Below are 26,877 nucleotides of genomic sequence, written 5' to 3'. Positions count from 1 at the left end.
TTCCCAATATGGGTATCATACAAAACCTCTTTACAAGTATATGAAAGTTAAGCTGACTGACTATAGATGGTTACTTGCCAAGTTCGCCACTACTAGCTCTCCAAAGTTAGATGACCATCAAGTTACATTCTTCTTGAATAAGTTGCCTGCAAAATACTTCAATTTCATTCAACACATCATCTCCCAACCTCGATTGCCAACCTTCTACGAGTTTGAGTGCCAGTTCTTGCGTTACGCAAGGCTGCATGATCAAGTCCACAAGAAATCCTCATCACAGCCTTATTCAGAGCAGAGGAGGTTGGTTGCTTCTTCTTCGGGAGGGAAAACCACCAGTAGCAAGAACTCGCTAGATGTGAAGGCAAGCCAATCAAAGGGTGACTCCTCTTCCTCCGATGGAACCAAAGAATCAAGACCTATATGGCAGCAACTCCCTAAGAAAAACCGGTTTTGCACACACTGCCAGAGAGCAAGCCATGTGGACGAGGAGTGTCGCTCCAAGGCCCAAGATCTTCCACCTAAAAAGCCTCACCAGACCGCTACGACTGCACAGTCCAGTGAGGCTATGCCTTCCGCTGCTGCCCCATCTGCTCCTCCAGCCCCCACAGCACTGCTGGACATGTGGCACCCGCACAGCCTCAGCGGCCATCCTTCTCTACTCCTGAAGGATTGGTTGATTGGTCTACAGGTTCCGATCCCATTGCACTTCATGAATCTATCTCACCTTCCTCCCCACCTCGTCAGGCATTCCCTTGGCAGAGCCCTGCTACTCGACGTACGCGATGGTGGTCACCTTCTTAGACTAGTATGTCTCTAGGTCCTTAGGATTTTTATCTGTTGTGGGGTGGGACACCTTGGGGTACATCAACATCACAATGGCTGGCCTAACCTTTCGGCTCAATTTTGGGCTTGAGAGGGGGTGTTTGTCAGAAGTGGAGCAGCGGTGGAAGCATAAACATGTGCTGAAATAAACTGTTGAAACACAAGACAAAAAGAGAAAAGAAAAGAACACGATACAGATGAGAACTCAGATGTATGCACGGGAAATGGAATCCATATATCTGAACACGAGACAGTCGTATACAACAGTGAGTCACTGGCTGCGTGGGCACTGGCACTGGCTCCTCTCTCCACAGAGCCTGCAGATGGTGAAGATGATGTGACTGACTGAGGAGGAGCCACTGAGTATAAATAGGCTAAAAAAGTGGGGAGCAATAATGCTGGTCGGACAACATTAATGCTGGCCGACTGGTGCATAAAAATGCCCCAATGGCATAAAATGCCACACCAGAAAAATACCTAAAATACCTAATAAAAATGCCCAGCCCAGATCAAGCTCAGACTCACACATGAGCTAACAAATACTCTGCTAACACCCTCTCTCAGATCATGAGTGATCTGATACAATACAATAGTACAATGAAAAGGGATCAGAAACTATACAACATAGAACCACCAAGTAGAACCATGGATACCCAAGCAGTGGGTGATCAAGCCACCACCAAGGTGCCTCGGAGAGAACCTAATGTCGATGTCGATCGTACCAAACACCTGAAAATAGAGAAGATCATAGCATGTCTCTGTGTCCATCATCAATGTCTCGCAGTAGCATACAGGACCATCCTGTCAAAAATGCCTCTGAACATAGGTGACCATGGATTCGCCGCCTTTGGCCAGACCACCAAAGTGTCCCCTCATGTGAGCTCCAGACGAAAGCCTCCCGCTCTCTGTCAGATAACCAGCTCAACATGAACCTGGATGTCAATCCCAGCTCCAGGATTTGATTCCGCCAGACTGAAGTCGATGCGTCAGGGACGTCCCTCTCTGGAACCTGTACACCTGTATAAAAGTATAGATGAGGCGCGGCTGCCCCATCTGAACACCCCCTCACACTCCCTCTCTGGCACAAGAGAGTCGTGAGGGATGACCTCATCACCACTACTAGAAAGCAGCCGAGGAAGGGGCCACCAAGCCCTTCCCGCGATCCAAAGAAGAGGATCCCTTCCGCGCCTTGGACTTCACCTTGGTCCAAGGATCAGAATCGGAGTCTGATGAAGGAGAGGACTCATCGGTAGAGTCAGCATCCCGCTTCGTCTTCTGCTCCTTCTTCTTGGAAGCTACTAACTTCTTGCAGTCCTTCCGCAAATGTCCCTTCTTGCCACAGTGGTAACACTGGGCCTTCGACTTCTTCTTCCCATCACCCCTCTCTGAAGCTACATAAGCCTCACCTCCATAATGTGCCGGAAGCCGCTCCTGTAATCTCAAGGATCCCTCATGCTCAAGAAGCATCGAGGTCATATGTGTAAAACTGACAGGAGTCGATGATGTCTGCGCCCGCAAAGCATAGGCCACTCCATCAAACTCCGGGGGGAGCTTGTAGAGAACTGTCCCGACAAGATGCACCTCGGGAAGAGTAGATTGCATGTGCCGAAGCTGGTCCTGTACCTACGTAACACGAAGAAGAAAAGACTGAATAGTATCTTTCGGCTCAAACTTCATCTGCTAGAGCTGGCCATAAAGTGTGACGGCCTGCATGGTGGAAGGTGCCTCGTATATCTGCTGCAACTTCTGCCATACTTCAGGAGACGTCCTATAGGAGGTAACCGCCGGTAAGACCGCTTTAGAAATACAGCGAAGCAACGCCGAGTAAGCACGGGCATCGTCCGAGTCCCATGTGAGCACCGCTTCCTCATGGTTGTCCTCATCAAAGTCTTCAGGAAGAGGAAAAGGACGGAGAGGTCGAGCAAGAGCTCCACAGACGATGTACCATAGCCGCTTCTGCACAAACCAAGCTTTCATGACAGCACTCCATGTGAGATAATCAGGTCCATGTAACTTATCATCAGTGGAAGTGCACGGAGGAGCCATATGGAGAGGATAAGAAGAGAAGTAGAGAAGAGATGGAATTTAGAGAGGAAACACAACCAAAACACAAGCACAGACTACAGAAAATGAGAGTTCACATGCAATAGAACCCAAAATCTGATCAATAGAAGACAAAATCTACTGCAGAAAGTCAAAAAATCAGTCAGAAACTGCCAAAAACAGCAAAAACGGCCTGAAGGAACAGCCACCCAGCCACGAGAGATGCTGAATCAGCAAAACGCAGGCTGTAAACTGGAGAAAACAGGTAGTAAACTGTCGCCAGCAGCTGCAGATGAAAAACGCAGGCAGCAGAGGGTGCGTAGGCAGCAGAGGGTGCGGAGGCAGCAGGCGATGGCAAAACTGCAAAAAACGCAGGCTGAAAACAGCCCCAAAACAGGTCGCCTGGCTGCGATAGCAGTCGTCTGATCAGCAGGGGTACAAAACAGTCCTGAAATCAGCAAGAAAACACAGCAGAAACACAAATCCTGAAAACTGATACCATGTCAGAAGTGGAGCAGCGGTGGAAGCATAAACATGTGCTGAAATAAACTGCTGAAACACAAGACAAAAAGAGAAAAGAAAAGAACACGATACAGATGAGAACTCAGATGTATGCACGGGAAATGGAATCCATATATCTGAACACGAGACAGTCGCATACAACAGTGAGTCACTGGCTGCATGGGCACTGGCACTGGCTCCTCTCTCCACAGAGTCTGCAGATGGTGAAGATGATGTGACTGACTGAGGAGGAGCCACTGAGTATAAATAGGCTGAAAAAGTGGGGAGCAATAATGCTGGTCGGACAGCATTAATGCTAGCCGACTGGTGCATAAAAATGCCCCAATGGCATAAAATGCCACACCAGAAAAATACCTAAAATACCTAATAAAAATGCCCAGCCCAGATCAAGCTCAGACTCACACATGAGCTGACAAATACTCTGCTAACAGTGTTGAGCTAAAATATGCATTACTTGTTGATTAGCCTCTTAAACAGCACCAAAACACAATAAAAATGCTCTTTTAGAGTAAAACCCTAAAACAAGGAGCGGTTCGAGAGAGTTCAGTGGAAACCCTAAAACGGGGAGCAGTTCGAGAAAGCTTAGTGGAAACCCTAATTTTTGGGGCACCCTTCCATATCTATAAATAGACAGGCTGCCCCCATTCAGCAATCATCCTTGTTTTGCAGGTTACACCAATCCACACACCCTCTGTTGTTCTTGGTGCCCAGTTTCCAGCCTGCAGCCCGCCTCCATCTGCTGTCCGGCCATCATCGATTACAGCCACATCATCTTCAGCCTGTCCATTGCTGTAGGCGACAACTCTCAGCTGCTGGTGACTACTCCAAGCTGTCCCAGACTACTGTTCAGCCTGCTATTCATCATCTCCAGGGTCAGCCAGCCTGCGTTTTCAGCATTGCAAGCTTTGACACTCTCAAACACTGTTTCAGCCTGCTGTTTACAGCAGCCTGTGCACAGTTTCCAGCCCCGATCAGAGGTACACTGCTGCGTTTACCAGTTTCCAGCCTCCAAACTGCTGCGTTTTGGTGACCAGCCTGCTGCCATTCACTATTCAACACTCCTACACTCCAACTGGTGGTCACAAACTTGGGATCTGTCTTCGGTGGACGTCACACTCCGACATTGCTCTGCCCTTGAGCACACTATACACTCTTACATTCATTTACAGCATTCATTCACTTCAGAGTTGTGTTCTCTCTCTCCCTTCTTTTGTTTGTGTTTGAGTTTTGAGTTTTGCATTTAGGGTTTGAGTTTTGCCCTTTGTGTCTTTGTGTTTCTGTCGCGGTCGTACACTCTCTGTGTCCTCAGTGCAAACCCTAGCACTCTTCTTAACACCATGGTGGCTAAAAAGTGACTTAGTGCGAATGCACTAAGGACACTTCACTGTTAGAGGAGTCAAGTCCTATAAATAGGACTCAAGGCCCTATGTGCACAAAGGTTATATGATCACCACTCTTTAAGACTCTTGGCCTCTTGGCCAACACATCCGTACATCAGGATGGTGTGGGTTGGTGGTATGGGATGCCAACCCTTGGGATGTGGTCATGACCCAGAGTGCTACTAGCTCCCAGGCTCAAGGGTGAGCATGTTTGGCTCTATGGCTAGAAGGTGAGTCCGATGTCCACTCCCTTTTATGTGGAGTTTGGTTTGCGTCATGTCTTGTGTACAACTTGGATCCTAGGGGAATATTTCATTGGTATTAGAGTGTCAACCTACAATTGGACGTGAGATTCAATGATGTGCACAAAACCACTTTTGCTCACATAAATGTGATGGTTCATGCTTAGGATATTGATGGCGGGAGGGGTGTGCATGGGCGGCATGTGTTGCAGGCGGTGGATATAACAGCAAGGTATGTTTTTGGTTTTGTACCCGTGCTTGGGTTTTGTGTTCGAGCAATGCTTGTGCACAAGAGCTTTTGGTTGTCCTAACAATTGGAGTCCGGAGAGCTACCACTCCAAGGCTATAGCAAACCATCATTGAAAACTGAAATCTTGTTGCACAAACAAGCATCACAGAATATTCATTGACAGTATTTTTTGTTAATTTAATATTTGATGTTAATGTTATCCTTATTTTTAATATTAGTGTAACATTAAATGTTGTTGTGGTCTTAACATTTAATGTTTATGTTAATGCTACCACTAATTTTAATATTCACATTATCATTAATGATTTGTACTAACCTTGCTGTCAATGTTTGTTTTGAATGTTGCATATTCAAAGCGGTCGTAGAGATAGATAATGCTAAAGTTGGAGAGAGAGAAACACATAAAATTTTGTTTTCTCCAAGAGAAAGAGAAATTCATGATTGATTGATTGACTTACAATTAGTTGTACACTTGTCATAGGCAAGAAAGAGAGAAGACAGACGATAACGATGATTGATTGATTGACTTTCAGCCAACCACACATTTGTGATAGGCAAGAAAGAGAGAAGACAAGCAATGATGGACAATGACGAAACTCCTGTCAGACAATCATGGGGTACGGAACGTCCTGTTGCCCGAATTATGGATCTCCATTATTATCCATGTTAATTCCACGTGGGCTAGGTTCAATTAGTTTCCTTCTTCCAATATTCCATACGTAGAGGGCATGCTATTGATAGTCTATTCGTGGCCAAATCTTTCTTGAGCCACGTCAATCTTTCCCTTTTTGAAAAATTTGAATCATTATATGTTTTAACTTCTTTAATATTAAAACGATTCACTTTTCTAGTCACCAAAAACTTTCTTACACTCTTTCATTTTCTCCTCAAAGCTGCCCCTCTGCTTAAGTTTTCTACCTTTCCCCTCGCCCCCCAAAACAAAAGAAAACGAGTCCAGTACTACATTAAATGCAAACTATCTCTACTCTTCTCTCTTACATTCCTTGAACTCTGAATTGTCATTTCTCTCTCTCTTTCAAAACCTCTTCTCTTTTCAATACCATGTCTTCTCACGATGCATCTCCCTTTGATGAGCCCACTTCAACTGAACTTCAATACATGGAGGATGCATGTCTGGCTTCCCCCGAATCCGAACACATGCACAAGCAATATCCCAAAGCTTCTTATTCTTTCAAATTCAAAGGAGATTCATCCATTGTAGCGATTCTCCAAGCTCAAGTAAAGGAAATGCAGCGACAATTAGCGGAGCTGCGCACTTCCCATTTTCCATTTGTATATGCAACCATTAGGATGTTGCCTCTTCAATTCCAACCTGATCCCTTTAAAGGGGAAAAGATGGAATGTGATGAGACAAACATTGTTTCATAGCTGGTCAAATGGACGGAGTATTTTGATTTGTATCAACTTGATGACGCCCAACACATCGGATAGATACAAATCATGTTACAAGGAAAGCCATATGCTTGGTGGGTGAGCTTATGCCCTAAGCTGGTGACTTGGGCTGATTTTCAATCCATTTTTCGGAAACGTTTCATGACCAGTGATCGGATTGTAAATATTGAAAATTTATTTCAGCTTGATATGGAAAAAAAGAGTTTGACTCGCAGAAATTTAAAGATTTATTGCATAAAATAAAAGCCTTGGACGATCCTTAAGCGCTACTTTACATGTGATCTCTCTTTGGATTGCTGCTAGACTACCATGATGAGATGCTCTATAATCTTCTTCACTTGCTTCAGAATGTCTATATAGACATACAAAAAAATTTCATAGCACTTTAGCTGCAAGTAGGAGCAATCAGTCCACTGGAAATTCCCATCGAGCTACCTCAATCTTTAAGCCAAAGAAGTCCTCTACCCCAATAGCAACTCGTCAACCAACCTTAGAGTTACATAAGAAAAAGGAGGGCAAGCGTAAAGTCACTCGTAATGAGAATCGCTCGAAGGGCCATTGTTTCACCCGCCATTAGATGGGTCATCTCCACGATGATCACAAGTGTCCCCAGAACAAAAAGACAAAATCTACTTCTAAGACTTAGATAAATACTCTTGAGGCTCCAAGTATTTCTTTTGAAATTTTATTCGAAGAATGTTTTGTTAATGCTAGCAATGGCAATAGTAGCGTAGTTGCCAAGGATTTCTGAAACAAAAGGTATGAAACGGGTTTCATAGATTTCATATGAGTTTTGTAAAATGTTAGAAACAGCTTTTATTTGAGATATAAAAAAGTATGAAATTTTTATATACATATATTGTATGACTCAAGTGACATAGAAAACATAGATTGACATTATTCATTATTCTATACAATGTAAATGAACATTCAATATTTGTATGCATCATGATCCACTATCCATGCCTAACACTAACTTTAGCTATAAAAGGAGCCATCATTATATGCAATCATCATGGATAAAAACTCAAAGCAAAACTCTAGCAATCAATGCCAATAATCATATCGATATGTTAGGTAAAGCCATAATAAACGATGGTTACAAAAGTCACAAGACATTTAGAGTGTGACATTTGTGAAAGTTTAAATTAAGTGTTTGATACGTTTATGAATCGCCTAGGTATGAAACAGATTTCTTAGCAACTATAAACAATAGTCCCACTAGTAAAACTATTTTTAGCCCGCATAATATTTTAAAGGTCAGTGGGCATATAAATGGCCAATTATAGTCTTATTTAATAATGGTTTTTATTTTTTCTTGCCTGATGCAAAGACTATAACTCCATGCGATACCCGCTAACTAAGTTTATCATGTCAAATATGCGGAGGATCCTACGTTGGATCATTGAAATCAAGTGGTACCAAACTTGGATCTTTCAATCCAACAATACCATCAAATCATGGATTTTTTACTTACGAGCCTTGACCATGTGGATGTCATTCTTGACATGCTATGGTTCTTTGAAAAGTATTGCTCCTTGTATATTGATGATAATAATCATGTATTTTCTTTTGAGCTTACTGGTCATTTTCATATGATCGAGGATTATTTACTCTTCATATGATTTCAACAACAGAGTTTACTCAATGTTGTTCCAATCCAACTATTATTACTTCTTTTTTTTGAAAAAGTTCAATCATCTGATTATCAATGTAATTCAGTTTCTTTTAATAATAATCTTAATATGAGTTTCAATATGAGTATTTAGATCCGATATTACATGAGTATGCTTATGTTTTTCCGTCCGAGTTGCCTAACGAACTTCCATCGTCTCGCTAAGCCTTTACCCAATAGCCATCCCATCTCTCAATAACCTTAAAGGTTTATCCTGAAAGTGGAGGACAAGATAGCTAGGCAAGTTCAAAATTACTTGGCTAAGGATTATATTGAGCCAAGTAAGTTCCCATGGGGTGCATCTATCCTCCTCGCCAAAAAGAAGGATAGCACAATCCACTTCTATGTCGATTACAGAGATCTCAATAAGGTGACCATCAAGAATAAATATCCATTGCCAAGGATGGATAACCTTATAAATCAACCTTGTGGTGCTCGCTATTTCACCAAAATCAATCTAAGGTCCGGATAGCTTCAAAGAATGTCCCGAAACTACGTTTCAAATGCGGTATGGATATTATGAATTTTTATCCTACCTTTTGGGTTGACCAATGCTCTTGCAACTTTTCAACAAATGATGAATGATTTATTCCGCCCATATCTTGAAAAGTGGATACTCATTTGTCTCAATAACATTCTTATTTATAGTAAGTCATTGGAGGAGCATGCTAAACACTTGCGTATTATCTTATGTCTTTTAAGACAAGAGCAATTGTTTGCTAAACTATGTGATATGTGACTGTAAATTTTTTTGCATAAAGCCATTATACCTTGATCATGTCATCTCAATTGGTGGAATTCGAATTGATCTCAAAAAGATAAGAGTAGTATTCAATTGGTCTATTCTGAGAACCATAAGGTAAGTAAAATCTTTTTTAGGTTTTACGGGGCTTTTTTGAAAATCCATTAAAAATTGCTCATATTGCTAAACCGTTGATAGGTTTGTTAAGAGTATCCAAAAGCAAGAAGCACGTTAGTCCACCTATTGTTTGGACTAGTGAGCTTGACTAATTTTCAAACATTGAAACGGCTTGTTACTATTGCACCGATGTTGCAAATTATCGATCAAAATAAGCCTTTTAAGGTTCACACCTGCTTTGGGTGTTGTTCTTTATTAGGATGGCCGATTTGTCGGATTTAAGAACCATAAGCTCGTCAATACACAAACATGTTACACTACTCAACGAATTATTCTCGGTCATCCATGCGATTAAAGTATGGCATCATTATTTGTTTATTATTTGAACAAACCACCATTCATTGAAATACCTATGTGATTAACCCGATCTCTATGGTCGCAAGGTGAGATGGGTGAAGCTTTTACAAGAGTTTGACTTCAAAGTTCGCTATAGGAAGGGCATACCTAATATGGTTGCCAATGCTCTTAGTCAAATGCTTGAAATCAATGCCTTGTCTTTCTCCAAAATTTTGGTTGATTTCTATCTTTCTCTCAAAGGGCATTGCCAAAATGATCTTCACTTTGGTAAGATTCAGCAACTAGTTCAGCAGGGACCTAGTAATCTAAGAAGCTAAAGGCTAGCTACTAAAAGAAAGATAGCAAAAAATTATTCCATTTGAAATGAATTACTTTTTAAAGAAGACAAAAGTGTGTGTGCCTAATGATCAGAATATCTACAAGAAAATTTTATACAAGTGTCATGATGCGCCAAGCGTTGGACACCCTAGCAAATACTGCATATACTGGACTTTGCCCTTGGTCACCCATTACTTTTATTCGCTGCATATTACGACTATGGTTGGGTCTTATGTGTGTGAGTGATCGCAATGTGAACTTAACAAAGCTGAAAAACAGCACAGATAGGTAGGGATGTTGCATCTTTACAAATCCTTAATAGAAAATGCAGTAGCATTTCTATGGAATTTATAGTAGGATTACCCTATACGAATCAAGGTCACAACACAATCTAGGTTGTGGTCAACCAATTAACAAAAATGGCACGATTCGTTTCAACAAAGACGATCGTGAAAAGTCGTGAGTTGGCATGTCTCTTTGTCAAACACCTTTAAAGACTTTATGATTTGTCCAATGAATAAGTCAGTGACCACGATCCTAAGTTTACCAACCAATTTTGGAAAATGTTCTTCGAAAAGCTGAAAACTCGATTGTCCATGTCGTCCTCAAAACATCCAGAAATCAATGGGTAAATCGGATGGACGTATCAAACCATGGAGAATATGCTTCATGCATATGTTTCCCTTAGACAATTTGATTGAGGACATTATCTTCCTCAGATTGAATGTACGGTTATGAACTGAAACCACTGATTGTCATAGAGCTCAGGGGATAAAAATGCAGTCCATAGTCAACTTTCTGCACAATATGCAAGAGATCTTAATGATTACGAATGAAAGTATTAAAACGACCTAGGATCGTGCCACATTTTATGCTAACCAACATCGTACTTCTAGATAGCTCTAAGAAGGCATATGGATTTACCCTAAAGCCCCAAAGGATTCCGATTCAATGACTACCACCAAGTGCTATAAGTTATCTTCGAGGTATTGTGGTTCTTTCCACATTAGCAAGAAGCTAAGTAGCATATCCTATTGAGTTAAACTTACCTTCAGAAATTCAAGTTCACCCTGTGTTCCATATGAGTTGTTTGAAAGAACGATTGGGACAAGGTGAGCACTTTATTCCAATTAAGGAAGTTCCACAACTTCAATATACCACTCATTATGTTCCACTTCAACCCAAATTGATTCTTAACCTTAGGACTAAACGATCTCGTTGGACCATTTATCCTAAGTATTTGGTCAAGTGGAAAAACCGCCCAAAGACGGACACTACTTGGGAGTCTATATGTTCGTTGAAGAGTCGTTTTCCTCACTTCATTCCTAAGGATATTGTGGAGGATAGCAATTATTCATAAGGGGGTTAAGTGTTATATCCCTGGACATCCGTATGGGCGCTAGTAGCATTGGTCAGAGTGGTTACGAAGTGACTTAGTGCAAATGCACTAAAGACACTTCAGAGTTAGGGCAACCGAGCCTTATAAATAGAACTCAAGGCCCTATTATGCACATGTGTTGTGTGATCACCACTCTTGGACTCTTGGCCCGTTGGCCAACACATCTACCGGGATGGTGTGGCTTGGTGGTATGGGACGCCACCACTTGGAATATGGTCGTGACTCGGAGTGCTGCTAGTCCCCCAAGTTCGAGGGTGAGCCCGTTTGGCTCTACGACTAAGAGGTGAGTCTGATGTCCACTCCCTTTTATGTCAAGTTTGGCTTGTATCATCATGTCTCCTGTGTAGGTTGGATCCTAGGGGGACATTTTAGGCTACGTGTAAGGACTAATCAATCCATCAGAGTATTCAACATTCATTGCAGATTCGATACAAATTTCTCTTCCATTCCTATTATCTTTCTCTTCTCTTTTTCTCTCCGTGTTCGTTGTTCCCCTTCCGGTGCTCATTCTCACAAAGCCATCATTGCAAATTTCCAAACATCTAAAGTAAAAAGGAGATGATCATCTAATATGCATAGTTGGATATTTTGATATATTATACTTCTATCTAGTAAGGATAGATTCATCTTAACAGTTTAGTTTTACTTTTTCTTTCTTTGTTTTCCAAAGATTGTGCCATTTGGTGTTAAGAAGATTGCTAGGGTTTGCACTGTGGACACACAAAGTGTACGACCACGACAGAAACACAAAGACACAGACATAGACACAGACACAGAGGGCAAAACTTAAACCCTAGATGCAAAACTCAAAACTCAAACCCTAAACGCAAAACTCAAAACTCAAACACAAAAACTCAAACACAAATAGAAGAACGGAAAGAGAGAACACAACTCTGAAGTGAATGAATGCTGTAAATGAATGTAAGAGTGTACAATGTGCTCAAGGGCAGAGCAATGTCGGAGTGTGACGTCCACCGAAGACGGATCCCAAGTCTATGACCACCAGTCGGAGTATAGGAGTGCTAAATAGTGAATGGCAGCAGGTTGGTCACCAAAACCCAGCAGTCTGGAGGCTGGAAACTGGTAAACGCAGCAGTGTACCACCGATCAGGGGCTGGAAACTGCGCACAATCTGCTGTAAACAGCAAGCTGAAATAGTGTCTAAGAGTGTCAGGGCCTGCAATGCTGAAAACGCAGGCTGGCTGACCCTGGAGATGATGGACAGCAAACTGAACAGCAGTCTGGGACAGTCTGGAGCAGTCGCCAGCAGCTGACAGCTGTCGCCTACAGCAATGGACAGGCTGAAGATGATGTGGCTGCAATCGATGATGGATGGACAACAAATGGAGGTGGGCCGTAGGCTGGAAACTGGGTGCCAACAGTAGCAGAGGGTGTGTGGGCTGGTGTAACCTACAAAACAAGGATGATGGCTGAATGGGGGCAGCTTGTCTATTTATAGATGTGGAAGGGCACCCCAAAAATTAGGGTTTCCACTAAACTTTCTCGAACCGCTCCCCGTTTTAGGTTTTCCACTGAACTCTCTCGAACCGCTCCCCGTTTTAGGGTTTTACTATACTGTATGTATGCATGCAAATATATTACTCCACACCTAGACCAACAATAGTATCAGAGTCCATAATCATCAAATTCTAGCAACCGCCTGCCCTCAAGCCATTGCCATTGAACTTCGCAATTGGCTGGGTGCAATATGAGCCAATGTCCCTAAGACAAGTCTCACCTCCAACACTCCACAATCATATAACCTTTTTGCATCACCCTCGTGTCATTGTCTCCTGCAGCTTTGCCCACTACCACCTTCAAATCAGTGCTTTTTCCTCAGATTTAAGAGTGTCCCCAACTTCAACTACATCTCCTTACTTCATATAGGGCTCCTATCACCAATGGCTCAACCACTTCAAGGTTACACTGCCCCATCCTTGTCCTCTATTGTACCACCTTAGAAACCAGGAAAACATGAGTTCGCATGGTAGACAAAAGTCAAAACTCAATGCTCAAAGGATGCAAGCATCTAATGCCCAATACCATGCCTGAATAATGATGTGCTGTGGAAGCAAAACACAAGAATGCCTACCAGAAAATTTGAAAAAAATGTGAATTAGAGGAGCAGAACTGAATCTACTATTGTGCAACACAATAGCCATCACCATACCGAGGAGGAAGCAAGAATGAAACAACTTCTCTTCACATCCAAGGACAACTCTCAAAACCTGAGGATAGCTGCAATGAGATGTAGATGTACAAGTGACCACATAAAGGGGTATGTTCACACATATATAGATACCATATGTGAGTGACTGCCTCACAAGAGAAGCGCAACATGGCCAAATGCATGGTTGCTTGGTCCTCTTAAATCAGACATTCATGAGACGCTAAAATTACCTCTAACAGGTCATGCACACTATTGAACTCTATATGCTAAGTTTTTGGCCAAAACAGCAGAATATATGCACATTGTTGTCAATTGCATCAGGGTGAATCTTAAGTTATCATCACGAAAGTGGGGACACTAATGTTTATGGGAAGTAAGCTACAGTTCCAAACCAGCAGACATGCGCTTTCCAACTGTGATGCTGTGTACTTTCACTCATCCAGTAATGTGTTTCACAGGCCAATCAAGGTCCTTGAGTCATTATTGTGTCAACAACCTAAACTGCAACACGAATTTTTGAATACTAAGGTTCATTGTCAGTTTAGTATCAGTGGTTGACCACAGTTTTAAAATGTAGAACTAGGTCCTTGAGTCATTATTGTGTACACAATCTAAATTGCCGGATGAATTTGTCTAATGTTAATTGTGGGTCTACCAGCAGTGGTGGAACACTGTCGACTTTTCAGTTGTAGCACTATCAGCTGTACAGTTAACATGACTATTAATGTTGGCAGTCGGTTTAGGTTTTAGAATCGTGGTTAAGCACCACTTGCTTTTACATAGTGGTGGAAGTGAGACGTAAGAAAAGTAAGCACCTGACAGAAACTGGTGCAAGAAACTTGATCAATTTTAATAGAATGCATTTGTAAGCTCTTAGAATTACTATTCTCAGAGACCATAGTTTCAATGTTGCATTGCTAACAATGTCATATTCACAATGGCAATGAATGCTACAGATCCCAAGGGCTACAATAGGAGACTTGTAGCATCTAGTAAAAAGCATTTCAAGTTGAGGCTCTCAAAATGTGTTTCTTGTCATTTGGAAACTCTTGTTGAGGCTGTCAGACATTTCTCCATCATAAGTTCTACAAACAAGCTTCATAAACTGGATAAAAATTGGCAGAATTGCTTTCCTAGATTGGTGGAATAGCTTTCCCTTAACTGAATGCCTAACTATAACCAAACAAAGAATCAAACAACTCAGGCTAGAAGCGGAAAGAGAGAGAAGAACAAAAAGAAAAGCTTACCTGGAAGCATGCTTTTGTTTCCTCCAAAATCTTTTTGGATGAAAGTTCCCACCATCACTATCTTCTTCTAAATCACCGTCGTGGCCATCACCATCATCTTCATGCAGCTGAGCTTGCTCTTCATGATTTTCATTTGGGGATACTATGTTTATGTCCGTGTGACTTGGGCCCTCCACACCTGCCTTTGAAGACTTTGCTGTGGTATCCATGGGTTTGTCTGTTTGGTGCATCTCAAAACCTTTTTCTAACCCAGTCTTTGGGTCTGCTTGAAAAGAGCTCTTGTTAGCTATCTCAGCTACGGACAGTTTATGTTCAGCTGATTTTCGCTTTCTACTCTCCCTTTTTGACTCATTTATGGGAGCACTTGGACTTTCTCTCAAATTCTCATCTGGCTTTCCAGCTTCCATACTGGCCATAAAGTGAGCCAGCTTCAACCTAGCCAATTTTTCTTCCTCTTTGGCTTTGGCTACAACTTCTGCTGCTTTTTTTTGCACACACACAGGACAACACCAGGCTCTCTCCTCAAGATTACTAAAATCGGAACCCAAACATTTTATGTGCACTGCTAACGGGCATCCAGTACAAAAAAGTAATTTTCCTTGCTGTCTGCACACATGGCAATATTCTTCATGTCCATCAGGCCTTACTTGTGAGAATTCAAACTTGAACATACCATCTCCAAAGCCTAAACCTACTACCACAAGCTCTCCCTCAAAAGTATCACCTGGAGGAAAATTTGAAATACATCCATTCGTACTTTTCAGCGGGCTATTAGATGTAATTGCTTTACCATACTGGTTCCTCTGTCTTAAATTTATAGTGGATCCTCGATCAGACTTATGATGATCTGGTTGGAGTTTAGCATCCTTCTTTGAGGAGTTATCCACTATGTTATCACAGGAGTACTTGTTTGTTTCTGGTAGAGCACTCCCCTTTTCAGAACTCTGCTCAGCATCATTAGATCCATTCTTTGGTTTCCCTCCAGCACCCCTCTTTTCGGCATTATGCACGATATCATCAGAACTGCTCAGTCCTCTCTGTCCAGCATCAGATCTTCTATGGTTCTTGTGCACTAAATTCTGAAAGAGCAATCAACAGCCAGTCCCAAAATAGCAACTCTCTTTGATTTCATCAAACTGACCAGGCATAAAAACAGAAACGTACACTACTGACCTTGTCAGAAGGTTTCATCTTCAGGTTAGTTCGTTCACCATCTCTGCTTTTCTGTAAACCTGCCTGGAGGTCTACATTGGTGTGAACATGCTCAGCTACCAAACACTCTGGAAAAGGATACTTGCCCTCAAAAACATCATGCAGAAGCTGGAAATGGAAAACACTGTGGTTTTCAGATGTCCACAATTAGAATCTCCACAAGCATTAGATGATCACTAATTTGCTAGTGCTACATTTTTTTTAAGCAATCAAATTATAAATTCAGGCAATCTCCCAAATAGACACAATAAATTGTAAAGGCAACTAATCTCCCGAGTAGATGAGGTTCATTTATATCTCAATACTGTCACCTATGCAAGTCCTAAGTGACGATAGCATAACAACTATCAAATAACAAACAAGAATCCAATGCACTGGACATAAACATAGATAGATACGACAGAACTCAAAGGCACATGGAAGCAAACACAGGGACACTACAACGCTAAGCTGACCCAACACTATAGCCGCAGGGCACCCCACCATAATGGCGCCTTTTTACACCTATAAAGCAACAAGAAGGCACTCTCCATGCTACTTTGTGCAGCTAACAGCATTTGTTTAGCAATTCAATATAAACAAATGAATATCTTTTTTTTGTTTATGAACATAGGTTTGAATGTGTTTGTCCTTCCAATTTACTTTTTTGTTTCTGAACTTATGACATATGTTTAATTTGTTTGTGATTTCTGTCTGGATAGTCACATTGTAAAAATGTTGATAGCTGCATATGTTCTATAAATATACCTGAATAAGGAAAGTATCTCCAAGATTACACTTCTCAGAATTGACAAGCTGAAGCAAATCCTTGCATAAAGAACTGAGGGAGTAACTTTCCAATAGTTTGGCACAGTTCATCTCTTGATCCTGGATCTGCACAGTTCAACAACAAAATTTGAATTAACTTGAAATCAGAACAACAAATTATTTAAGATGCTTCAGCATTATTCAAAACAACTGCTTCCAGCCTACTCTTAATTTGAATTAATTTAAATGTGGTAGTAGTCAACGTTGCACTTAGCCTTGGTGTCATATGTGCAAGCACCACCATTGGCCAATAGTATTACTCCAAACCCCATTCAGATCATGTGCCGCAACAGCAAGCACATTCATCTACTTGTCGAAGGCAACATTCCACTGGATTCCTCTGATGGTCAGTGCATCATATATGGGAGGTTTTATGTTCCCAAGGTTGCAAAGAATCTTTTCTGTGTCCTCTTTCCCACCTTGGGAAGTCTCATCTACTCTGATGAGGATTTGATAGATATCATCAACATCTAGATAAGTCATATAACTGCTAAGGGGGGTGTAGAAAGTGGGTCTTTACTGACTCACGTCTTACATGCATCAATGCACAAGAAGGATTCCACTTCCTACCGAATGCTAAATCCCATGGCAACATGTCATAACACAATAGAAAAAGAATTTGTATCATTTCTATTATTTTGCATATGTAATTGTTTATCAAATTTGTTTCCTTTGCACTTACTAGATGTAAAGAAAAGTGCATTAAAACTAGCCACTAATGAGTGGTCACAGGTTATGGTGGACCCATGCATGGGTTAAATAAAAAATAGTGCACACTTTCACCTATATAACCTAATTGGGCACTTCTGACCAAAACTCAAGCATGCATACAAAAAGGATTAATGCCTTGAAGTGTGGGCTAGATCCACTAGAACAAGCTGTTACAATCAACAAGATAGCATGATCATGAAATGTTTGCACTTTGTGCATGTGTAGGCTAAAAGCTTAAAATACATATATCTTTGCATGGAAAACTCATATGAAGATTTAAATACTACTTTTACAATGTACTCGTAAAGAGCTTTCACATGGCACCTATATTGGGGGGTCCCTAAATTTTAGGAGCCTCAAGTTGGTCTAAAAATGCTAATCCTAAAATAGGAACGACATTCTAAAAAATAGTAAGTTTGTGTCTTGGCAGTACTTTCTAAATTTGGATATTTCTATTTTTGATAGTACTTGGACCAAAAAATTTTCCGTAGACAAGAGAAGTATTAGGACACTTGTCACACAAGCTTCCAAGTGTCCAACCACTTGTCACACCTCATGACACATAGCTAGACTATCTTGTGCTACTCCACTCTCTCTATTTGCATTAGCTCTCCCCCTTTTCCCATAAAAAGAGCTCATTTTTCCTCATTCTACATTAGTTTTCTAGGTTGTAAACTTTTGTATTGTCACGAGGACGTGAAATTTTATTGTTTTGCTTAGCATTTAATTAAAAGTTAATCAAATGTGCTAATGTGACTTGCACATGTGAGATGCAAGTCAATTACTTCAGAGTGCGGGACCTAGGACCCCAAGATATCAGTTAGTGCCATAGGCAAAAGTTGTAATAAGTTATGCTTAACAAGTACTAGGTGGCACCTAGCGATGGCAGGCAAAGTGGTGGCAACCAGAGTGGTGGCAACCCTCAACAAGGGCAGTGGCGAGACTAGACCCACGCTGCCACTAATCAACCATCACAATCAACAACGTTCTCAATGCCAGAGAGCTTGTTTAGACTATGGGAAACTAGCAAAGCGCTCCCAAACTCAGTCTCTTGAGTGGAGAAAAGGTGACCTACAATTGGCTGAGATAGAGCAATAAATGGATCAAGTTAGCCTGCCCTAGATAGGGCCATAAATTAATCTCGACCATGCTGAAATGAGCTGCCCATACAAGCAAAAGCGTGTCCAAAAGCTAAACCATTATCCACATAATCCATGAAACGCACTATGCTAACACCCCTCCCTCATATCATGGCCCATGGGTGATGAGCACAATGAATATACAATGATGAGACCCACCATAATAATGAAACAACGACAATCAATCAGGACCATGTATACCCAAGCAATGGTGAGCGATCAAGCCACCACCAAGGTGCCTCAAAAAGACATCAATGTCAATGTCAATCCTACTAATCCTTGACCACTGAGAGTAGAAATACCTTAAGCTTAAAGCTTATCTTAACCAACTTCACAAAAAGCACATCATGACCTAGGATTTTCCGATTCCCTACCTTTAGCTAGATCGCCACAATGCCCCCTCATATGGAAAGAGACTAGAGCAAAAACCGCTCTCTGTCTCATCTCCCCTCATGAACCTTAAAGGCAAACCAGCTTCAAGTTTTGAATCTCCTAGACTTCATCGATGCATGTAGAATGTGTGAAGGCATGTACGAACAAGACACAAAAACAAGAAGAGACAAGAGACAAGAGAGACTGCAACAAATGCAAAACAAGTTAAATCAGCAATTTAGTGACTTGCAAATTTCAGGAGGCCATGGCAATTCTAGAGAAAGAGGGAGCTCTAGCGGAGGAGGTAGATGGCAAAAAAAGATCCTAGAAATTCTTATATTCTCTGCCATTACTATAGAAGAACAAGTCATATTTCAGCCCATTGCTTTGATAAGAAGGATGACATTCACAATGACAAATTGTAGCAAGGAAATTATGCATCATCTTCAAGACAAAGTGATGACAAAAATGAGTATTTGTTTATCATGCAACATATGATAAATGCTATCACAAGGAAGAAGGCATGTGATGATATTTAGTATGTTGATTCAAGTGAACCTAATCATATGACTAGTCATGTTGAATGGTTTGGAAATAGAAGAAATAGACGGCACTAATCTAAAAATAAGTGCTTAAGACAACTAAAAGTCCCTACATACAACTCTCAACACATCAATAAGGACACCGCATCAAGCTAATGGCCAACAAAGAATGCAAGTTGCAAAGAGAGAAAATGTTTACCGCAAACAAATGCTGGATGCAAAAGTGGAGTGTAATTCGAGCTTGAGGAATAGAGGAAATCGAGGTGTGGATTAGAAGAGGATGGGATAGGAGGAATTCGAGAAGAGTGGTTTACATGCTTAAATGGAACAGAAGATATAGATTGCTTGATAAAGGATGTTTGCTTCAAGAGCCCCCTCTATTGAAGTTTACATACAGAAAATCATTCAGATCCTACACACCAAAAGGAGAAACAGGAGAGGGTTTTGATTTAAATAACTCAAAGGGATTGTACAAACTTCACATTAGGCATGGCTGAGGTGAAGAAGATAGGTTGCCAATTGTCCCAAATGTTGTATGTCTCCCATGATCAGAGAGGTGGCCAACCTCACCAACTAATCGAATGGTGTAGCAAAGTTGGTAGGAGGGGTATAAGCTCAACCATACATGATACGCAAGTATTCTTCAAACTCATTCTCTATCACAAGACTGAAATCTACAATAGGAGAAAACAAAGAAGGTGAAGGTGAAGGTGGGGTGTCGTCTTCCTCGCCAAGTCCATAATGTCTCCTCAGAGCCTCCAATGATGGAGAAGCCTGATCAGACATCATGGGGTCTAGAGAAGGTGTCTGAGACATTGTGATTCAGTTACGAGTCGCTTGTGTGCCTCGCACAAGACTGAGCCTCCATAATATTTGCACGATACACTTTTCAAGAGCACCAACTCTAGTACCATGTGAAGAAACTACTAGGGTTTGTACTGAGGAATCACACAGTGTACGACCACAACAAAAGCACAGAGACAAATGGTGATGTGCAAAACTCAAACCCTAAATGCAAAACTCAAAATGTAAAAACACAAACATAAATAGAGAGAAAACTCTGAAGTGAATGAATCAATGTAGTAAATAAATGTAAGTGTACAGAATGCTTGAGGACAAAGCAGTAGTGTGTCAAGGTGTGACGTCCACCGGAGATGGATCCCGAGTGCTGTAACCACCAGTTGGAGATGAGAGAGTGCTGAATAATGAAGAGCAATAAGCCGGTCACTAAAACACAGTAGTCGAAGACTCAAATCTAGTAAATGCAGTAGTGTACTACCAAAGAAGGCTGAAAACTAATCACCCAAGACAAAGAATTGTCATGCAACAACAAGAGAGGTATTTGCTGATGTAGGCGGCCTGCTAGACAGCAAAAACACAAGTACTATAACAATCACCCAATGAGAGAGGTGCCAATAGCTTGTCACCTGGCACTAGGTACTAGAGACACAAGCTAATCAAGTGCTATGATGATGAAGCAGATGGAAACCTCCAAATAGCAAGGCGATGGCTGAAAACTGACCACCTGGTGCTCAATGGTGATGGGTTGCATTCAGTGATGGCTGGACAGCAAATGGTAGATGGCTAATGGCTGATGGCTAATGCCTGAAATCTCCAAGATAGAGCGAGAAACCTGCACAAAAAGAAGGGGCTGAATGGTGGACAACCTATCTATTTATAGATGTGGATGGACCCTCCCAAATTAGGGTTTACACAGAGACTCTCTCGAATTGCTGCCTATTTTAGGGTTTTTCATTAATTAAGCATGTTTTGGGGCTGTTTAAGAGGTTAAACAGCATGTAAAGCATTTTTTAGCTCAACAGCCCCCTTCCCCGCACACATTCTACAAAGTGGCTGAAGACCCAACAATCCCATGTGATGAATCATAGAATAATTATAGAGAGCGAATAATTCCCAAATCTGAAATAAATACTTAACCACTTTTATCTTGGACAGCCAACACCCAATTCGCCTCAATCTGAAATAAATACTTAACCACTTTAATCTTGGATAGTCGCACCCCTTTGCAATATTCCTTTGACTTGTGTTGCTCAAATCTATAGTATGCTAAAATGTAGGCCGATCTCTCTACAAATTTGGGCTCCTTGGGCTATCATAAATGACCAGCAACATGAGGATCCAATTTGTTTCACATGCGGATCAATTTCAATGTGGATGTGCAATCCCCTTTAGATCTACTATAATTTCTTCAATTGCAATGGCTACTCCGATCACCAGGCTTCCCCACTTTCCTTGAGCTTTCCCTTGGTCTTATTGTTTTCTCAAATATGTAGTACACTGAGATGTAGACTGATCTCTCTACAAATTTGGGCTCCTTGGGCTGTCACAAATGACCAGCAGCATGAGGGTTCAATTTGCTCCTTGATTCTGGCACAAATTGAACTGAGAACACTTGCATGTGGACCAATTTCAATGTGGATGTGCAATCCCCTTAAAATCTTCTGTAATTTCTTCAATTGCAACAACTACTCCAGTCACCAGGATTCCCACTTTCCTTGACCTTTCCCTTGGTCTCGTTGTTTTCTTTTTGCACTTTATAGCAAAAAACTATGTTTGCTAACAAATATTATCATTTCTTCCCTTTTTTGTATATCATAAATAATTAGACACTCCATCATCTCTCAAACTAGCTAGTTGCCATACAAGAAAATTGAAATGGTAATGTAGAAGCTATCTACAACTTTAGAAAAACTCATCTCAAGTACATAACAAAGTATGTTCCCAATGCATATTGTGCATTTGTGAAAAGCATCTCCAATGTTTAGATTAGGTTTGAATTTTAGCCCTATAACAAAGTTTGCAACAGGCCAGAGATCCTAAATCACCTTAAGGATTTGGGAAGCTAGACGACCAAGCCAATTGTGAGAACTTCTAGTACCATGGTATCAATGCCTTTTACATACAAGCAACACCTTAACAAGGATTTTGAAAGCTAAAGGTTAAAATCTAGAAAGAAGCACCTTAATTCTGGGATCATAGATGCGATGATTATCTAACATTGGCATCATCCAATTCATGGCTTTCTAAGAAAAGAAAAAACAAAACTATGAATTCTGAAAACCACTGAAAATGCATGAAAACATGGAATAGCAAAATCAAAGAGCTAAAGCTGAAAATGTGAAATTTCTATTGAACGGTCCTAAACGGACAAACTTTGGTTTTCTTGAATTATGGCTGCTTATCACTTCTCTTGCCAAGGCAAAGCTGTCTAGGGTTTGTGCAGCCAAAGCAACTTCATCTATAACCAGCACCATCAACACCATGCACGTTCTAAAAGATCTTCCAATTAAAACACATCTACAATCGTAATTAGTTCATTATCCTTGCCAAAGACTTCTTCAAGTACAATTGCTTAAAGCACGCTCTGAAAAAAAAAATTGCTATGCCACAACTATATTCTTCAATTATTCCATTAATTTTGGAGGTTGTGTAGGCTTAGCTTTTGAGGAAAGAAAGAACGGGACCCCCTACTTGCAATAAACCAGTGAGCTCTTCACGTTTTCCAAGGAAGTCAAGATTTGTTGATTTCTCTGGAAAAACATGATTAAGGGCTTTTGAAAACCCTTGCCAATCTTTTGGCTTCCCACGAATGTGTGTTAGGACAGCCTGCAAGTAAACATTTTTGGGATGTGAAAACATTCTCAAAACACAAATACATATACTCAAGCAATCTAAGAACGCTGTGAAATGGAGGTCCATACCTCAATTTTCACACGTAAAAAAAGGTCCTTGTAACTTGATGCAGACAAATGCATTGAATTCTCGTGTGCTTCTGGTGTACTGCTTCTGAAAACGGTTTCAACTAGAGGAATAACTTCTTCATTGATTTTTCCTGCCACAACAGCATCTTCCAGATATCTCAACGCAACTCTCTTCTGCAGATTACCATAGTATTTGATATCTGGAATGTAGGTCATCATCTCTGTGCACCCCAGCAAAGAAGGTTTAAAAATAGAAGAGAGATATTTCCAAACAAGATAGCAGCCTTGACAATTGTTACGTCTAAATAGTCAATTCCATGATGGCATTCGTGTCATCAGAGACAAGCATATACTGACACAGCCTCTATGACATGTTTTCCTGATTGCACCAAACTGCTCCAACATGTAATTATAGGCGTGTGGAAACGAATCAGGAAGGTTTCTATCTCTAAATGTGATGTGCACATAATGTGCATGGACGATTATGTGTTGTTAGCCGTGTATTATGCCGTGAGAGCCTCCCTACTGTATGCGGTTTAGGAGTGGAAACGGACAGATACAGTGGAAAGGATCTTACTTACCTTTCAGAATGGAAGAACCAGCATCTTTGACGCCAATCAAGTGCTCCAGAATCCATTGCCAAGGCTGGAAATCCTCCACCTCCATCTCTCTCTCTCTCTCTCTCCGTGCGTCCCTCCTGGTAATCCCCCTTAACGTAGACGAGACACAGAAGTTAAATTATGTTCTTCCGCGTGATATTAAAACGTGACATCTTACTAGTATATCTTACCTTCTTACTAGTCTTACTACTATTACTAGTTATTATTACTAGTATATTATTTTAGCTATAGGTTCGGAAAGCCTCAAACCTCCAGAGGGTTTCTCGAACTTACTCTTTTTTTTTACTTTTTTTTAAATCAAAATCCTCTCTCATTTTCTCTTTCTCATATGTAATATCTCATTTTCTCTTCGTCTTTCCTTTTTTCATTAAAGCTTCCTTTATTCACTCTTTTTTTAAAATTAAAACCCTTTTTTTTAATTAAATTCTTCCTTCTTTCTCTCTCATGTGTAAGGCTTAGGTTTCCTCTCTCTCTCTCTTTCTCTCTCTCTCTCTCTCTCTCTCTCTCTCTCTCTATACTATTATTACTATATTATTTTAGCTATAGGTTCGGAAAACCTCGAACTTCCAGAGGGTTTCTCAAACCTACTCCCTTTTCCAAACTTCTTTTTTTTAATCAAAATCCCCTTTCTTTTTCTCTTTCTCATGTGTAATATCTCATTTTCTCTTCATCTTCCCTTTTTTCATTAAAGCCTCCTTTCTTCACTCCCTTTTTTTTAATTAAAACCCCCTTCCTTTTTTAATTAAATTCCTCCCCCTTCTCTCTCATGTGTACAGCTTAGGTTTCCCCCCTCTCTCTCTCTCTCTCTCTCTCTCTCAATTAGATTAAACTTTTTAATTAAACATTTTAAAAGCTTTTTTTAATTTAAAATTTTTCGAACATAGTTTTTCACACACTTTGAGAAGGAGATAGAATAAAAGAGAGAGAGAGAAGAAGAAGAAGAAGAAGAATGATAAAAAGAAGAAGACGGAGAGAAAATGGGGAGAAAGAGGAAAGAGAATAGTCTTTTTTTAATTAAACATTTTTCTTCTCCCCTCCCCCCCTCTCTCTCATGTGTAGGGCCTAGGTTCTCTCTCTCTCTCTCTCTCTCTCTCTCAAATTAAACTTTTTAATGTAAACTTTTTGTTTAATTAAAATAAGGAGGAAGAGAGAGAGAGAGAGAGATATATATATATATATATATATATATATATATATATATATATACAAAGAGTAAAAAAGAAAGAAAAGGAGAGGGAGGAAGCACAGAGAAAGAGAATTACAGAGAGAGAAAATATAAATTTTAAGAGAGAGAGAGAGAGATGAAAAGAAAAAAGGAAAAAAGAGGAGAGAGGAGAGACAGAGACAGAGAGAAGAAAATGAGAGAGAAAATAAGAAGAAGAGAGAGAATTTGAACACAAAGAGAATTATAGAGAGAGGAAAGATAAAATTTAAAAGAAAAAGAAAAGAAAAAAATTAAAAAGAAAAGAAAAAAGAAAAAAGAGGAGATAAGAAAATGAGAGGAGAGGGGAAGAGAGAGAAAAAAAAAGAATAAGAAGAAGAGAGAGGAAAAGAGGAAGAGAGATGGAAAAAAAAAAGAAAAAAGAGAAAAGTCTTTTTAAAATTTAAATATTTTTTGAGAGAGGAAGGGAGAGAGAAGGAGAGAGGGGGGAAGAGATATATATATATATATATATAATTTAAAAGAGAGATTCAGAAGAGAAGAAAAAGATAAAATTTAAAAGAGAGAGAGGGAAAGAAGAAAAAAAGGAAAATTAGGAGAAAGGGGAGAAGAAGAAAAGGGAGCGGAGAGAGAGAGAGAGAGAGAGAGAGAGAGAGAGAGAAGAGAGAGAATATAAACATAAAGAAAGAATTATATATAAGAAAAAGATAAAATTTACATACTTTAAGAGAGAATGAGGGGGGGAGGAAGAAAGTGAAAGAAGAAGAAGAAGGGAGAGAGAACATGTAGAGAGAGAAAAGAAAAAATTTTAAAAGAGAGAATAAAAATTAGAGGAGAAAGAGAGAAGGAAAAGAGAGGAGAGAGAGAGAGAGAAGAAAATTTTTAAAAAGAGAATAAATAGAGAGAGAATAGAAGAAAAAAAATGAAAAAAGAGGAAAGGAAGAGAGAAGGAAAAGAGAGGAGAGAGGGGGAGGGGGGAGAATAAAAGAAGAGAGAGAGAGAGAGAGAGAGAGAGAGAGAAAATAACAAATTTAAAAAGAGAATGAAGAGAGAGAGAGAAGAAGAAGAAAAAAAAGGAAAAAAGAGGAAAGGAAGAGAGAAAGAAAAGAGAGGAGAGAAGAGGAGAGAGAAATATGAGAAATGGATTGTTGAGCGAAGTTCGCTTGCCGCTTCCTAGCATTCTGTGCGCGCGAAGCGCGTGCGAACTCTAGTACTTTTTACAAGTAAAGATCAAAAGGAAGGTGCCACATGTATCATCGCAGGGTGGGTTCAGACTTTGACGGCCGACACAATTGGCAGTCCCCCTATAGTGTGTTCAGATTAAAAGGAAGCCATATTGGTTTCGAGGATGTAGTTCTTGGCAAAATGACTACATGGGAGTGCCTTATTGGTTTTAAAGTTTGTCTATGGGGGTTCAAGCTTTGCAAAATTCACTTTTTTCAAAGTTGTCCGGCCCACAACCAATGCAGAATTGATTCAAAAAGCCAAGTTTTACGAGACGAATAGAAACTAGACACATCTACAAGTATGTCCTTTTTCTCATTTCCGGGCCTGGAGTCTGAACCCACCCTCAAGCATTCATGTAAATAAACTTGGCCAATCTACTAGCAAGGTAGATCACGGAGTTTCAAACTTTTGAATCATCTTCACAATCACCCCAATGGATTGATTTCACAGCTTAAAGATTTCTTTATCTATCTTCCTTTGATCTCCAAAGATAGTAGTCCTCAAGGTCAATTCCCAATTGAGCATATAGTCTCTTAACTTCCTTATAGTCCCTCAATTTGTGCAAAATACTTCCCTTTCCACCCACAAAAAATTATCTAAATAGTATAATACATACTTATTAAGTTAAATGTAAAACCATTATAATCATTATGATAAATTAAATTTATAA

The 26,877-nt window shown here is 40.3% G+C and overlaps 1 protein-coding gene across 1 annotated transcript in view; it reads right to left on the bottom strand.

The window, feature by feature from the left end:
- The window catches only part of LOC148031074 (uncharacterized), a 48,367-nt gene extending 24,428 nt beyond the window's left edge, over nt 1-23,939 (bottom strand). Inside the window, exons 1-6 of the mRNA XM_087684600.1 lie at nt 23,780-23,939; nt 23,199-23,419; nt 22,969-23,103; nt 16,653-16,778; nt 15,867-16,013; nt 14,694-15,772 (exon numbers count right to left, since the gene is read on the bottom strand). Of these exons, the coding sequence (XP_087540726.1) occupies nt 14,694-15,772; nt 15,867-16,013; nt 16,653-16,778; nt 22,969-23,103; nt 23,199-23,419; nt 23,780-23,864 (1,793 nt within the window). The 5' untranslated portion in view covers nt 23,865-23,939. The remainder of the gene's footprint in view (nt 1-14,693; nt 15,773-15,866; nt 16,014-16,652; nt 16,779-22,968; nt 23,104-23,198; nt 23,420-23,779) is intronic.
- Nucleotides 23,940-26,877: the final 2,938 nt, after the last annotated feature.

This window comes from Lygodium microphyllum, chromosome 9 (assembly GCF_053477565.2).
Source record: "Lygodium microphyllum isolate KBCC chromosome 9, Lygodium_microphyllum_v1.1.10, whole genome shotgun sequence".
Lineage (NCBI taxonomy): Eukaryota > Viridiplantae > Streptophyta > Polypodiopsida > Schizaeales > Lygodiaceae > Lygodium > Lygodium microphyllum.
This window is presented reverse-complemented; position numbering and strand designations above follow the sequence as displayed.